Source organism: Rhinopithecus roxellana, chromosome 15 (genome assembly GCF_007565055.1).
Source record: "Rhinopithecus roxellana isolate Shanxi Qingling chromosome 15, ASM756505v1, whole genome shotgun sequence".
NCBI lineage: Eukaryota > Metazoa > Chordata > Mammalia > Primates > Cercopithecidae > Rhinopithecus > Rhinopithecus roxellana.
In genome coordinates, this window is record NC_044563.1 from 100,098,818 (window position 1) to 100,116,049 (window position 17,232).

Below are 17,232 nucleotides of genomic sequence, written 5' to 3' on the forward strand. Positions count from 1 at the left end.
TGGTGTATAAGAATGCTTGTGATTTTTGCACATTAATTTTGTATCCTGAGACTTTGCTGAAGTTGCTTATCAGCTTAAGGAGATTTTGGGCTGAGACGATGGGGTTTTCTAAATATACAATCATGTCATCTGCAAACAGGGACAATTTGACTTCTTCTTTTCCTAACTGGATACCCTTGATTTCTTTCTCTTGCCTGATTGCCCTAGCCAGAACTTCCAACACTATGTTGAATAGGAGTGGTGAGAGAGGGCATCCCTCTCTTGTGCCAGTTTTGAAAGGGAAATTTTCCAGTTTTTGCCCATTCAGTATGATATTAGCTGTGGGTTTGTCATAAATAGCTCTTATTATTTTGAGGTACGTTCCATCAATACCGAATTTATTGAGAGTTTTTAGCATGAAGGGCTGTTGAATTTTGTCAAAAGCCTTTTCTGCATCTATTGAGATAATCATGTGGTTCTTGTCTTTGGTTCTGTTTATATGCTGGATTACGTTTATTGATTTGCGAATGTTGAACCAGCCTTGCATCCCAGGGATGAAGCCCACTTGATCATGGTGGATAAGCTTTTTGATGTGCTGCTGAATCCGGTTTGCCAGTATTTTATTGAGAATTTTTGCATCGATGTTCATCAGGGATATTGGTCTAAAATTCTCATTTTTTGTTGTGTCTCTGCCAGGCTTTGGTATCAGGATGATGTTGGCCTCATAAAATGAGTTAGGGAGGATTCCCTCTTTTTCTATTGATTGGAATAGTTTCAGAAGGAATGGTAGCAGCTCCTCCTTGTACCTCCGGTAGAATTCAGCTGTGAATCCATCTGGTCCTGGACTTTTTTTGGTGGGTAAGCTATTAATTGCTGCCTCAATTTTAGAGCCTGCTATTGGTCTATTCAGGGATTCAACTTCTTCCTGGTTTAGTCTTGGGAGAGTGTAAGTGTCCAGGAAATTATCCATTTCTTCTAGATTTTCTAGTTGATTTGCATAGAAGCGTTTATAGTATTCTCTGATGGTAGTTTGTATTTCTGTGGGGTTGGTGGTGATATCCCCTTTATCATTTTTTATTGCGTCTATTTGATTCCTCTCTCTTTTCTTATTAGTCTTGCTAGACGTCTGTAAATGTTGTTGATCTTTTAAAAAAAACCAACTCCTGGATTCATTGATTTTTTGGAGGGTTTTTTGTGTCTCTATCTCCTTCAGTTCGGCTCTGATCTTAGTTATTTCTTGCCTTCTACTAGCTTTTGAAGGTGTTTGCTCTTGCCTCTCCAGTTCTTTTAATTGTGATGTTAGAGTGTCAATTTTAGATCTTTCCTGCTTTCTCTTGTGGGCATTTAGTGCTATAAATTTCCCTCTACACACTGCTTTAAATGTGTCCCAGAGATTCTGGTATGTTGTATCTTTGTTCTCATTGGTTTCAAAGAACATCTTTATTTCTGCTTTCATTTCGTTATGTACCCAGTAGTCATTCAGGAGCAGGTTGTTCAGTTTCCATGTAGCGGAGCGGTTTTGATTGAGTTTGTTAGTCCTGAGTTCTAGTTTGATTGCACTGTGGTCTGAGAGACAGTTTGTTATAATTTCTGTTCTTGTACATTTGCTGAGGAGTGCTTTACTTCCAATTATGTGGTCAATTTTGGAATAAGTGCGATGTGGTGCTGAGAAGAATGTAAATTCTGTTGATTTGGGGTGGAGAGTTCTATAGATGTCTATTAGGTCTGCTTGGTGCAGAGATGAGTTCAATTCCTGGATATCCTTGTTAACTTTCTGTCTCGTTGATCTGTCTAATGTTGACAGTGGAGTGTTGAAGTCTCCCATTATTATTGTATGGGAGTCTAAGTCTCTTTGTAAGTCTCTAAGGACTTGCTTTATGAATCTGGGTGCTCCTGTATTGGGTGCATATATATTTAGGATAGTTAGGTCTTCCTGTTGAATTGATCCCTTTACCGTTATGTAATGGCCTTCTTTGTCTCTTTTGATCTTTGATGGTTTAAAGTCTGTTTTATCAGAGACTAGGATTGCAACCCCTGCTTTTTTTTGTTCTCCATTTGCTTGGTAGATCTTCCTCCATCCCTTTATTTTGAGCCTATGTATGTCTCTGCATGTGAGATGGGTCTCCTGAATACAGCAGACTGATGGGTCTTGACTCTTTATTCAGTTTGCCAGTCTGTGTCTTTTAATTGGAGCATTTAGTCCATTAATATTTAAGGTTAATATTGTTATGTGTGAACTTGATCCTGTCATTATGATATTAACTGGTTATTTTGCTCGTTAGTTGATGCAGTTTCTTCCTAGCCTCGATGGTCTTTACATTTTGGCATGTTTTTGCAATGGCTGGAACCGGTTGTTCCTTTCCATGTTTAGGGCTTCCTTCAGGGTCTCTTGTAAGGCAGGCCTGGTGGTGACAAAATCTCTAAGCATTTGCTTATCTGTAAAGGATTTTATTTCTCCTTCACTGATGAAACTTAGTTTGGCTGGATATGAAATTCTGGGTTGAAAATTCTTTTCTTTAAGAACGTTGAATATTGGCCCCCACTCTCTTCTGGCTTGTAGAGTTTCTGCCGAGAGATATGCTTTTAGTCTGATGGGCTTCCCTTTGTGGGTAACCCGACCTTTCTCTCTGGTGCCCTTAAGATTTTTTCCTTCATTTCAACTTTGGTGAATCTGTCAATTATGTGTCTTGGAGTTGCTCTTCTGGAGGAGTATCTTTGTGGCGTTCTCTGTATTTCCTGAATTTGAATGTTGGCCTGCCCTACTAGGTTGGGGAAGTTCTCCTGGATGATATCCTGAAGAGTGTTTTCCAACTTGGTTCCATTTTCCCCCTCACTTTCAGGCACCCCAATCAGACGTAGATTTGGTCTTTTTACATAATCCCATACTTCTTGCAGGCTTTGTTCATTTCTTTTTCTTCTTTTTTCTTTTGGTTTCTCTTCTCGCTTCATTTCATTCATTTGATCCTCAATCGCTGATACTCTTTCTTCCAGTTGATCGAGTCGGTTACTGAAGCTTGTGCATTTGTCACGTATTTCTCATGTCATGGTTTTCATCTCTGTCATTTCGTTTATGACCTTCTCTGCATTAATTAGTCTAGCTGTCAATTCTTCCACTCTTTTTTCAAGATTTTTAGTTTCTTTGCGCTGGGTACGTAACTCCTCCTTTAGCTCTGAGAAGTTTGATGGACTGAAGCCTTCTTCTCTCATCTCATCAAAGTCATTCTCTGACCAGCTTCGATCCGTTGCTGGCGATGGGCTGCACTCCTTTGCAGGGGGAGATGCGCTCTTATTTTTTGAATTTCCAGCTTTTCTGCCCTGCTTTTTCCCCATCTTTGTGGTTTTATCTGTCTCTGGTCTTTGATGATGGTGACGTACTGATGGGGTTTTGGTATAGATGTCCTTCCTGTTTGATAGTTTTCCTTCTGACAGTCAGGACCCTCAGCTATAGGTCTGTTGGAGATTGCTTGAGGTCCATTCCCGACCCTGTTTGCCTGGGTATCAGCAGCAGAGGTTGCCGAAGATAGAATATTGCTGAACAGCGAGTGTACCTGTCTGATTCTTCCTTTGGAAGCTTCCTCTCAGGGGTGTACTCCACCCTGTGAGGTGTGGGGTGTCATACTGCCCCTAGTGGGGGATGTCTCCCAGCTAGGCTACTCAGGGGTCAGGGACCCACCTGAGCAGGCAGTCTGTCCGTTCTCAGATCTCAACCTCTGCGTTGGGAGATCCACGGCTCTCTCCAAAGCTGTCAGACAGAGTCGTTCGCGTCTGCACAGGCCCCCGCTGCTTCCCCTGGTGGTCTTCAGCTGTGCGCTGTCCCCAGAGGTGGAGTCTACAGAGACAGGCAGGTTTCCTTGAGCTGCTGTGAGCTCCACCCAGTTCGAGCTTCCCAGCGGCTTTGTTTATCTACTTAAGTCTCAGCAATGGCGGGCGCCCCTCCCCCAGCCTCGCTGCTGCCTTGCGGATAGATCACCGCAGACTGCTGTGTTAGCAATGAGGGAGGCTCCGTGGGCGTGGGACCCTCCCGACCACGTGTGGGATATATTCTCCTGGTGTGCCTATTTGCTTAAAGCGCAGTATTGGGGTGGGAGTTACCTGATTTTCCAGGTGTTGTGTGTCTCAGTTCCCCTGGCTAGGAAAAGGGATTCCCTTCCCCCTTGCGCTTCCAGGTGAGGCGATGCCTCGCCCTGCTTCAGCTCTCGCTGGTCAGGCTGCAGCAGCTGACCAGCACGGATTGTCTGGCACTCCCTAGTGAGATGACCCCAGTACCTCAGTTGAAAATGCAGAAATCATCGGTCTTCTGTGTCGCTCGCGCTGGGAGTTGGAGACTGGAGCTGTTCCTATTCGGCCATCTTGCTCCGCCCCCCACAACTCTCTTTAAGGTTACCAACCAATCCCTATATTTTCCTCAGCTGTAAACATGAATATAAATTTATTTTTTCTTAATTTTTTCATAGTAAATCCCTTTACTAAGATTTTAGTGTAATTTTTTTTTTTTTTTTTTTTGAGACTGGGCCTCAATCACTCAGGCAGAAGTACAGTGGCGCAATCATGGCTTACTGCAGCCTTGACTTCCTAGGTTGAGGTGATCCTCCTACCTCAGCTTCCTGGCTACCTGGGACTACAGACACTTGCCACTACGCCCGGCTAAATTTTTGTATTTTTTTTTTTTAGAGATGGGGTTTTGCAAGTTGCCTAGGCTGGTCTCAAACTCCTGGGCTTAAGCCATCTGCCTGGCTTGGCCCCTCAAAGTGTGATTAGAAATGTGACCCACTACATTTGGCTTTTAGTGTAATTTTGGAGAGAACAATGGTAAAAATGTTTGTTCAACCTACTGTCTATTCCTGGAGATTTATATTTTCATTTTTAATGGCAAATGAGAGGTTTAAGTTCATAACTACCAAATCATCAAAGTTTTACTTTGCCAATCTTCTTGCATTTATTTTATAAAAGGTATTTTCTACTTGAGATTGAAGATTATTTCTATTTCTTCTAGTTTATTTTTTAATTATTTGAGTGTTTACATTTAACTTAATTATCTGTTATTCAAGGATATAATTTGAGCTACATATCCAAACTGTTTTTTTTTCCAAATATAAAACTATTTTTCTTAACATTTATTTGCTTCATACTCATTGATTTGTGGTTTCCACTATACTATATATGTTCTAATATATACTTGTCTGATTTGCACAAAAGTTCAGTATATCTCTCCTCCCATGCTGTATTAATTACAGTAGTTTGGCCGGGCGCGGTGGCTCAAGCCTGTAATCCCAGCACTTTGGGAGGCCAAGACAGGCGGATCACGAGGTCAGGAGATCGAGACCATCCTGGCTAATATGGTGAAACCCCGTCTCTACTAAAAAATACAAAAAAACTAGCCGGGCGAGGTGGTGGGCACCTGTCGTCCCAGCTACTTGGGAGGCTGAGGCAGGAGAATGGTGTAAACCCGGGGGTCGGAGCTTGCAGTGAGCTGAGATCCGGCCGTTGCACTCCAGCCTGGGCGACAGAGCGAGACTCCGTCCCAAAAAAAAAAAAAAAAATTACAGTAGCTTTCTAATTCCATGCATGCTTTTATAATGCTTATCTATTTATTCTAGTTTTAAAAATAGATTTTCTCCCAAAATCTCATTAGAATCTTAATTAGAATCTGTGGAAAGCATAAGTACTATTCATTAAATAGTTTCTTTTTCTTCCTTTTTGTGAAGTGGCAAGTGGCTAAAAATCTTACTCTCTATGGTATGTGAGTGGAAGTTGTACGAATCTCACTTGCTTTTCTTACCTCTGCTCTAGTGATCGCCTAAGTTTCTAAGTGACAACAATGAGCAGTGCCTCCCTGTTGATTAATTCCATTGTTGTTTAATTCCCCAGCATAATGTTGCCTATCCATAAAGAGAGAATTATGTTAAAGATATAAGCCAATTTGGAAGATCTAGGACTCTGTGACATAAGTGCTATAGGATTCATTCCTTCATGCAAAGAAGGGCAGGAGCTAATTACTGTGTTATTAAATGTATTCCAGTTGACTCTCTGGGCTGGTTCCACGTGAATATTCTTTCTCCACTTGATGCTCTGTCACCAAATTAGGCTTGAAATTCCTCGTCCAAATAGGGTTCCCAAGAGAGTTATGTATTGATCCTTGTCTTTGCATAGATTCCATGAGGAAGCCTTCGTTTTAGGGTTTAGCTTTCTTGCCCTTCCCTCCTGATCTGCACCCCCCAGCCATTTGAGATTTGTGCCTTAGAAAGAAGTCCCTGTAATGATGTTGCTGAGAAAGACCTTAGGCTCACCCTCGGCCTGAGGTCTTAGCTCCCTGTGGTTCTCATACAAATCACAATGAATCAAGGAAGCATCGGTTTGTACATGTGAGGGCTGATCCTGCCTATGCAAGGGTCAAAGCAGTTGCTTTTTCTTTCTTTTTAAGCTTTTCCCACCCAGACCCTTGGGGATCCACTGAGGCAGAGGTAAGTATGTTCCTTGGATATAAGAAAAAGTGGAACGGATATTTGCTTGTCCTTCTGGTGATCAGTGCAATGCTTTATAAAACATAATTTCCTCTTTCTTCTGGGCCTATAGCTAGGCTGTATTTCCCAGCCTTTCCTGCAGCTTAAGTGCCTTGGAATGTGGGTGAAAGTGATATATGATAGTTCCAGATCTAGCCTTCAAAACCTCTCTCACTCAGTGCTCATTTCTAGTCACGTCCAATAGAGGTTTGCAAGCCACTAGGAAAGGGTGGAGCCACTGGCTAGAAGGAGCCTGGGTGTTTCTTGCTAACTCACTGGACTGTGTCTGTGATAAAGAACCCACTCTTAAGATGCTAATCTTTATAGTTACCTGTTTTAACAATTTATCTTGACATCACAAAAATAATTCTAAACAAAATTATGTATTTTATATAGTAAATACTTTGGGGATGGGGTGAGAGTAGTGGTAGAAAAGAGTATGGTTTGTGCTTATCCAATATTAATTGCAGTCATGTATCACTGAATGATGGGGATATATTCTGAGAAATGCGTCCTTACACAATTTCATCATTGTGTGATTGTCACAGAGTGTACTCACACAAACCTAGATGGTATAGACTACTATACACCTAGGCCTTATACCTAGGCTATGAACCTGTACAGCATGTGACTACTGAATACTGTAGGCAACTGTAACACAGTGATAAGTGCTTATGTATCTAAACACAGAAGGGGCATAGTAAAAATCCATTATAAAAGATAAAAATGGTACACTTGCATAGGGGACTTAACATGAATGGAGCTTGCAGGACTGGAAGTTGCTCTGCATGAGTCAGTGAGTGAGTGGTGAAGGCCTAGGACATTACTGTGCACTACGATAGACTTTATAAACACTGTACACTTAGGCTACACTACATTTATAAACACATTTTTATTTCTTTTATAATAAATTAGCTTTACCTTACTGTAACTTTTTTACTTTATAAACTCTAGTTTAACTTTTTGACTCTTTTGTAATAACATTTAGTTAAAACCGAAAACACATGGTACAGTTCTCTTTCTTTCTTTCTTTTTTTAGAGACACGTTCTCACATGTTGCTTAGGCTGGACTTGAACTCCTGGGCTCAAGTGATTCTCTCACCTCAGCCTCCCAAGTAGTGGGGACTACAGGCACATGCCACCGTGCCTAGCTTTCTTTCTCTATATCTTTATTCTATAAGCTTTATCTACTTCTAAATATTTTCTTTTTTGCTTAAACTTTTTTGTTAAAAATGAATACTCAAAACACACATTAGCCTAGGCCTACACAGAGTGGGAATCATCAATATCACTGTCATCCACCCCCACATCTTATCTCACTGGAAGGTCTTCAGGGGCAGTAACACACATGGAGCTGTCATCTCCTAGGATGACGATGCCCTTTTCTGGAATCCCTTCTGACAGACCTACCTGAGGCTGTTTTGAGTTAACTTAAAAAAGTAGAAGTAGTGACTCTCAATAGAAAAGTATAGTATAGTAAATACATAAACCAGTACGAGTTGTTTATTATCACTACTAAGTACTATGTACTGTACATAATTGTATGTGCTATACTTTATATGACTGGCAGCACAGTAGGTTTGTTTACATCAGTATCACCACGAACATGTGATTAGTGCATTGTGCTATGATGTTATGGTGGCTATAACGGGACTAGGCAATGGTAATTTTTCAACTCCATTATAATCTTAGGGAACCATTATATATGTGTTCCATTGTTGACCAAAATACTGTTATGTGGCACATGACTGTAGTTTACATTACTGAATTAGGTGAATATGAAAGAGTAATTAAATCATTTTATCTAAAATAAAAAGAAATTGATGAGGCTATTTTAGTATTATATGGTAGGTAAAAGACTAAAAATATCGAGTAATTTTATTAATGTCTATAACAATATATTGGGTATTTCTTCTTTATACTTATAATCCAAAATGTCTACCTCATATATAACTATATAATCATATTGTTTGCAACTTTTCTAATGAATTAAGAAACTAAATATCTTGCATTAAGTTACTTGAACTCACTCACTTGTATTAAGAAGTAACAATACTTTCATACAGAGGAACTCTTCTTGGCTAACTTGAAGCTTGACAAACTCCTGTGGGATCTGCCACATGGTAAGGCATAATGAATAGAATGATGATTCTTTCATCCGCTGTCTTGCACCACACACAATACACAGAAGAAAAAGCAACAGGAAAAAAAAATAGTGTCTCAGCCAGTTTAGGTAATTTATCAGGGAATATGACTTTGTTATTACCTTACATATTATTGAGTATGACTACACTTTTAATAAACAAACCCAATATTTGGAGTTTTAAACATCTTCTAAACTTTTCACAATACTGAATTTTTGAGGTTAAGAAATCTTAAAATTAGAAAATTATATTAAATACACAGTGACCAAGATTAACATTGTTTCTCATTTTTATTATCACATTTTAAATACCTAAACCAAGAAAACAGAGCAGAGATGTAGGAGTTGAGAATGTAGAGCTGAAGAATGCTCAGAAATATTTTATTTACTTACAATTTATTTTCTATGAAAACATCTATAATTTTGTGTGCAATTAAATAGGAGAAGTCAGTTCACAGAGCTTACCATATTTTGAACTTTTCTAGGGAAATATACAATGATACAGAAAAGAGCAAAAGAGGACATTGGCAAGCATTAATAAATGGACAAAGTTAAACACAAGTGCTGAAGGCTGAGAAAATTTAATTAAGGCATTTTCTCAACCATGTGTTGTTTTATAATGTCCACATTAGTCAAATGAAGCTAGCAAAAATAATGAAAAGAAAACTAGATTTTGACTCAAAAGAGAGAACAAATCTCACTGTCATTCAAATTATTTGGCAGATTATATAATTCTTCTGAGAGTCAGTTTTCTGAACTGTACAATGAAGAATGCTGATTTCTTAATTATCTCAAGGAATTGTTGGATAAAATATAATGAAACATGAAAATTATCTAAAAACTGTAAAGACTTATAAAAATCTCAGTTATTTGGGATTTAAACATAAACTGGTCTTACTTTGTAAAACCACTGCTTTCAGTGTGAGTTATATACTACTAAGTCAGCATTCACCATTAGAACAATATAAATATTACCATGAAAAGATGCTTATTCAGTTAAAGGTTACATGTAGAAAATTAATTAAAATTGTTTAAATACAAAGCAAATTGAAATATTTATCTTTCAACTTTTAAAATAAATTACCAGTCTAATTTGTCATGCATGAAAAAAGAGGTTTTTACTTTTTGAATGTAACTCAATAACAAAAATATTTCTCATTTATTTTATGATTGTCATTAGTACCAAACTATGAAATTTTAAATTGATAAATGAAACATTTAAGTTTATCTTTAAATATATTACTTGATACATTCTTGGTGTGTAAGAAATTTGGATTTGATACAGCTATATTTTGAAACGAGAAAAAAGTTCCAAATATCAAATTACCATAAAATGACATTAATATCATGATATCAAGAACACTAAATATATGATCCTCTATTGAAATACAACTTTCAAAATTATCCTATATGTACACTTATAATAACAAAAACAACAAAAGTTACTACTTACTCATTTAGTATTAGATCAGGTGCAAAATACAGCATCTGCCCACTGACGTGTTTGTAGGATCTCCATCCTAGACCAAACACCATTAAGCTCATCCAAGAATACTGAATGAGAGTTATCTGGTCATCAATATGTAAGTTTCGAAAACCTACAAAACAAATTTAAAAATACAGTGACCATAAAAATGACTGGATTATATCAAAAATGTTGAAAATACATATAAATCTGAAAATAGGTATAAGTAGGGTAATGTTTTCAATCTCAACATATTTTTACACTGAAAATCAGAAAACATTAATAAATAATACAGCCTAAAATATCAGCAACTTTGGAAGTCACTTAAAATCAGTCAGTATGATTTAGCATTTCTGGGATTTTGCTAAGTGAATCCATTATCCATCACTCATTCATGCAACACCCATTTAATGAGAACCATTCATGTGCCAGGCACTGTATAAAAATGAAGATGAGTAAGACTCAATCCTAGCCTCAAAAGAAGCTCACAACTCAACAGGAGAAACAAGCACATGAGTGCTGGGGTAGAGAAGGTTAAAAGAGAGTGCATCAGTCAATCTGGAGGGAAGTCAGGAAAACATTTCCAGAAAAAAAGAGAGATAATGCCTAAATGGAATATAATCAGTTTGTTAAATCTCAGTTCTTTGGGATTTAAACATAAATTGGTCTTACTTTGTAAAACCACTGCTTTCAGTTGTCTTATATCTAATTTTCTTTTAACAACCCTTAACTATGTCTTGGGTAGATTCCACAGTCATCAGGTCACTTGAGTTCTCTGAAACTTAATCCAGTCTTGTTTTAAACTTCCATGTGGCTTAAGAGATTTAGAATCTGTGCATGTGTGTATTGGGGATGTGGTGTGAATGCTTTGGTCTTTCATCCTCTTTTAGGCTGTTCCATGGTGTTGGTGGCAGAAAGATGGCAAGGAAAGGGCAAATGAATCTTGACTTAATCATCACAAGTCTCTCCATGTCTTCCCAATTCTCAAGGGAAGATCACCAACTCAACAATGAGTAACTTAAATGTGGGAGAAGCAAAGATGTGTTTGGAGATGTAGGCTGGGTCAGATCATCCAAGGTCTTGCATGTCTACTAAGAAGCAATGGGATTGACATAGCCTTGCAATATAGATAGATCCTTTTTAGCTATGTGGTAGGTGGATTCAAGGGAATAAGCCTGGAGTTAGGGAGGACAGTTGGGAGATACTGTCAAAGCCCAGGTGAGAGATGATAAAAGCCTGAAGTAAGTCAATACATCGGAATTAAGAGGAGAGAGTGCATCAGAAAAATATTTAAAGGGAAAAATCAAAGACATTTGTCAACTGATTGCAGGTAGATGGGAAGAAGAAGGAATCAAATACATCTTTCAGTATTTTTATTGAACCGTAGATGATGATAACAGCATTGCCGAGATAGAATAAAGGAGAAGAAACTTGCTAGGGAGAAAATAGTTTTGGATAGGATTCAGCTGCACATATGAATTAGAAGTATGGGGAGATATCTGGGCTAAAAATATTAATATAAACTTGAAAGTTATTTATATCTCAGTGTAGCTGAAACAATGAAAATGGATCATTTTTAAAATTAAAGGTATAGAGACAATGTTTTGCTGAGAACATTGTGGTTCTTTCTATAAAGTTATTTTAAAAACATCTATTTTCTCTAAAAATCCACTGATGTTCTCACAAATAATCTGTTTCAAAAGTAAAACCAAAGCAAAACTTAATTCATTAGCTATCAAGAGCAAAAGAAAGTTATTTCCTGACAATGTTAATCCTGTCAAGGTAGGTAGCAAAAAAGAAGGCTCTTCTCTTCATAGACTTCAGATCATCCCATCTTCATGTGAATAGTAGAAAAATTGCTCTTCTCTTCTTAGAATTCCTTAGCCTTAATAAGACCAAAAACTCAAATGCATATTCATAGTAAGAGATGCCATAGTGAGCATTTACTTTTTACTGAGAAGGGATGCTCTTCAGTGTCTAACTAAACTTTTCTCCTTCCCACCTTCCCTCCCTTCACTCCTCTCTCCTTTCTTCCTTCCCTCCCTCCCTTCCTTCCTTTCCTCCCTCCCTCCCTCCCTCCCTTCCTTCCTTTCCTCCCTCCCTCCCTTCCTTCCTTTCCTCTCCTCCTCCCTCACTGCTCTCTAATACCTTCCTTCTTTCCTTCCCAACTTTCTTCCTCCCCTCCTTCTTCCTCTGTGTGGACAGAGTTCCCCACTGGTTGTAGTTTTGTGAGAGCAAGTGCCCTACCTTCCTACTTTCCCACTGAGAAAGCTGGGTAAAGCTTCTCCTTCTCTGGGCTTGGGGCATAGGTTTGGCCCATGGAACATACTTTAACAGGAATTTGAATCAGAAAATACTAAAGCAAAGACAAATATATGACTATTTATTCTTGATGATGGTGGTGTCCAGATAATGAGAACCAATGGGAGGATTTGTGATGCCTGCTTTTTAGCCCTTCAGATGTGCCTTGGCTTCTGCCCATATTCTAAGCTTGTCCTCCAGCTTCTATTCAGTGAACCCCTGGTGTCCCCTCAGTAAATTATTTTTTTCTTTTTCTTTTGTTTTTCAAAGGGGTTTTTGTTGTTGCTTGTGTGTTTTATAATTAACATAGTTGATTTTTATTACTGGCATCCAAGAATCCTGGTTTACTCAGGTGCAGAAAGACTCTCTAAATAACCAGCCAAAAATTTTTTTGGCTTGCAATTTTTATAATTTTTAAAATTTGCGTACGACTTAAATGTGTCTTCAAGTATAGGTCTACATAATAACTTTGAAAGAAAATTATAAAGCTCAACACAATAAATGTAATACATAAATGCTGCTTGTAAGTCAAATATTTAACAGACTACAAAAATGGGTAATTTTGTGATAAAATTTAGAATCATTTGACAAGAGATCAATGAATTGTCTTAATGTTTGAAGAGGAAGACTTTCTAAAGGGAGGCACATATAAACGTCCCTATTGCTGATCTGTCTTCACAAGTTGGAAGGAATTCAGGACAGAAGACCCAAGTTCCAGTCCTGGCTCTACCACTCACTAACAGCCACTTTGGAAACATCACTTATTATCATTGAATCTAAATTTCCTCATGAGTAAAATCACAATGACAATGATAACTAACTCAGTGAGTTGCTACGAGACAAATGGGATAATTATGCACATTGTAGAACACTATGGAGATATTTATTATTAGTCTATCAATGCAACAGAATTGTTCATTGGAGTAATACTGTATGAAATCCACCAGTCAGTCTAATGGGAAGTCTGTAATACTAAAACACAATGGCATTAAAAAAATGTTAGGAGGCATTTTATACATTATAGAACCTATAAGAACTAAAGTATACATGTTAATAGTAGTGAAAAAATTGTAAAGATAAATTAAATTTTTATCTGTTCTGGAATATATATTTTCCAGAATATATATTTTATGTTGTTATATATAACAAATTATATATTTCATATAATACAAAAAATGGGCCGGGCACGGTGGCTCATGCCTGTAATCCCAGCACTTTGGGAGGCCAAGGTGGGCAGACCACGAGGTCAAGAGATTGAGACCATCCTGGCCAACATGGTAAAACCCTGTCTCTACTAAAAATACAAAAATTAGCTGGACATGGTGGCACATGCCTGTAATCTCAGCTACTTGGGAAGCAGAAGCAGGAGACTGGCTTGAACCTAGGAGGCTGAGGTTGCAGTGAACTGAGATTGCGCCACTGCACTCCAGCCTGGTGACAGAGCAAGATTCCATCTCAAAAAAAAAAAAAAAAAAAAAAAAAAAAAAGGCTCATAGAAAGTTACTTAGTTTTAATTAATCAGATGTATCAAAACATTAACCGAGAGTTCACAATAATCTCCACAAATACATTTATTATTCTCTGTATCTTTCTCGGTGAACTTTATAGTTTTCTAAAAAAAGTATAATATTTAAATATTTGACTTAACTATGCTATAATTTTTAACTTCAGGCATTTGTCTTATGTTAACCTTTTAAACATTTAACATTTTAGAAAATTATATAACAATTAAATTGTTCTTTATCCAAAAACAGATCCTGTCTACATTTACATGTTCACATTCACGTTATCCTACTCGTTTTTGTTTTTGTCTTTTTGCTTTTTTCTTTGTTTTCGCATTCTGGGACTAGAAATCCAGGCTTACTTTTATTTTATTACAACATTAAAGGCAAATCTTATTATAATAACTTTAAATTTATAAAATTACCAATATTTATAGCAGAAACTATATTTCTGTTTGACAGAATGGAATAGAACTCAGAAAATAACCTTTATTTACTCCACCTTTTACAGTGCTTATCTGTGATAAATGTACAATGTTAAATTGACTTGAACATGCCTAGTATAGAAATGCTATTTTTTTCCTTATTAACTGTAATATCATTCATTACTTTATGCTGAAACAAAGATGGGAACACTGAGATCAAATTCCCAATGATGATAATGATCAGGCAAACTTAGTACATTTGAGATGACCAAAATGAAAAACCTTCACATAGAGAAGTGATGGATTATCACTAATTGTGTTTAACAAATGTTACCAAAAAAAATACTCTTTTCCTTTTAAGTGACTTGACCTGATAATTTTTGACAAAAGACCTGTTACAGCTGTCCAATTTTAGCTTAAAGAATTAACAGAAAGTGTATAGTAAAGAGATGGCCTGGGCTGGGTGTGCTGGTTCATGCTGATAGTCCCAGTGCTATGGGAGGTGAGGCAGGAGAGTCACTTGAGGCCAGGAGTCTGAGACCAGCCAGGACCCAGTCTCTACAAACCAATTTAAAAAAGCCTGTCCAGGTGTGGTGGTGCACACCTGTAGTTCTGGGGAGGCTGAAGTTACTGGGGAGGCTGAAGCAAGAGGATGGCTTGAGCCTAGGAGTTCTAAGCTGTGGTGAGCTATAATCATGCCACTGCACTCCAGCCTGGGTGACAGAGTGAGAGCCTGTCGCAAGAAAAAAAAAAAAAAGACAGCTTGTATGACATACTAAGTTCCCCAATCTTAATCCCAGAGTTTTGATAAAATATGTAGGTTTTGGTTCTGTAAAAAATGTCATGTAATTGAAACAGATGATCTACAACAACAATGGCAGAGCATTAAATATCTCAGCACCTTCTGACACAAAGCGTCAACTTTCATTTCAACAAGTATCAATGTTGGGAAGCACAAAGAAGCTTCAATACTACAAGTATAACCACCAACATATGTTTGATGATTTATTCTGAATAAGAACTTAATGTCTAACAACCTAAGATAGTATAATTCTTTGCATATCAATTCTGTAAATTAAATTTCTATAAATATTCTTTAAGCACCTATTTGGGAGGAAGCATTATACTTGCAATTAGGATCAAGATTAGAAAGATGCTGTTTCTGCCTTTAACACTATAGGCTTGTGAGACAGATAGAAAAGTAGAACACAATTGTAACTCAGAGTCATAATGTTAGGGTTGACAAGCACAAACGAGACAAGGGAGGGTACAGGGTTTCCTCACCCAGTCTAGGAAGGCTCAGAGAAATCTTCCCAGAGGAAGTGACAAGTGTTGCGAATCCTGAAAGACAGTTACAGGTCAGTCAAAGGAAGATGTGGGAAAAGAGATGGGCTGCCAGGTAGGAAAAATAATATGGGCAAGAGAAGGAGGCTAGAATTTGATCAAACAGCATTTAGGGAACTAGATCTTAGAGTCGTGTGAAGAGGAATGATGAGAGATAACACTGCAAATTCAGGAGCCAGATCACAGAAAGCCCTTGCATATTGAGTCTATGGAGTTTGGATGCTATTTGGAAAAAGAAATGGAAAATACGATTGATTATAATTGTTTTAGAAAAATGATTCTGGGGATAGAATAGAGGATCTATTTGGGGGCCATGTGAAATTGATGGTAATAGAATCAGTTAGAAGGCTGCAACATGAATCCAAGTAAAAAAAGACAAGGACCAAACTAAGGGAAGTAGCAACAGAAGTAGCATGTATAATGCATCATATATTTAATAAGTGGAGTTGATAGAATTTAACAATTTATTGGATAAGGGGTGAAGGAGAAAGTGAGTCAAGGATGATACCAAAAATTCTGGCTGAGGTGCCATTTCAAGATATTGAAAAAGGCCTTAGGTTTATGGGGTCATGTTGACTTGGAAGTCATCTGGGTGGAGTTGTGTAATAAGCCGTTGAAAGTTCAGTAGTTTTGTAGCGGGTCTGGCTAATACTATGTATTTAGGAGTCATCACAGTATAGTGGTAGTTGAAGACAAAACTATGAATGAGCTTACACAGACTGTGTAGAATGAGAAATGACTGGAAAAGATAGAACTCAGAACACAAATTTATAGTGTGGGTGGAAGAACAAATCCACACAGGAGTCAGGAAGTGTACATAGGGAGAGAAACATACCTACCTGGAAGCGAAGTGACAAATGCCTAAGCAAGAGTTTTAGCAAGAAATAGTTACTTTGCCAATAGTCCCAGATGTAGGTGAAACACATTAAGGGCTGGAAATATTCATCTGATTTGACAAGTAAAAATTTTTGTTGCCATTGGCAATCATAATTTCAGTGGAATAAAGTGTGAGAAAAACAATTTTTTTTAGTCTTTATCAACACATTTATTAAGGCCTTTACTCTCAGTATGCTACTCTCATTTCTCTCTCATCATTTTTTTCTGGACAGCAATAATTTAATTTACTCTTCTGATTCGGGAAGGAAGAGAAAAAAATCCTTTGTCAAGATGCAACGACTGTCACTGACTCAAAAGTTGTTTTGGCATGCTTCAAAAGCAGAAAACCAAGGCAAAATACTGTTCCAATATTCTGATACTAATAACTGCAAGTAGTCTGGTGAAATGACACAAATAAATAAAGTATGTCCTAAAAAATGCAAGGCTTAAAAATGTCAAAGCATTGAACTAAATGGAGTTTTCACTAAATTAACTGAAATATCAAGACAAAATTTGTGCAACAGAAATGTTTCCGTCATACCCCCTCTGTCACATCAATTTCACTGCAACGTATTGATGTACAGGATGAGGACAATTTAAAGGTGATACTGAATTGTGAATTAGTACTTTTAATTTAAACTCTAACATCTACAGTAAATTTTAAGACCATCCTTGATCAGCCTATAACTTATACCTC

At 37.5% G+C, this 17,232-nt stretch overlaps 1 protein-coding gene across 6 annotated transcripts in view; it reads right to left on the reverse strand.

The window, feature by feature from the left end:
• PGR (progesterone receptor) overlaps window positions 1-17,232 on the reverse strand; it is a 107,739-nt gene that overhangs the window by 18,165 nt on the left and 72,342 nt on the right. For 3 of the 6 annotated variants that reach the window (XM_030918925.1, XM_010358475.2, XM_030918926.1), the window contains 2 exons: window positions 10,076-10,220; window positions 8,514-8,644 (listed from right to left, as the gene is read on the reverse strand). In XM_030918925.1, the coding sequence (XP_030774785.1) occupies window positions 8,514-8,644; window positions 10,076-10,220 (276 nt within the window). The remainder of the gene's footprint in view (window positions 1-8,513; window positions 8,645-10,075; window positions 10,221-17,232) is intronic. The other 3 variants (XR_004053736.1, XR_004053735.1, XR_004053737.1) reach the window with 2 other exon arrangements.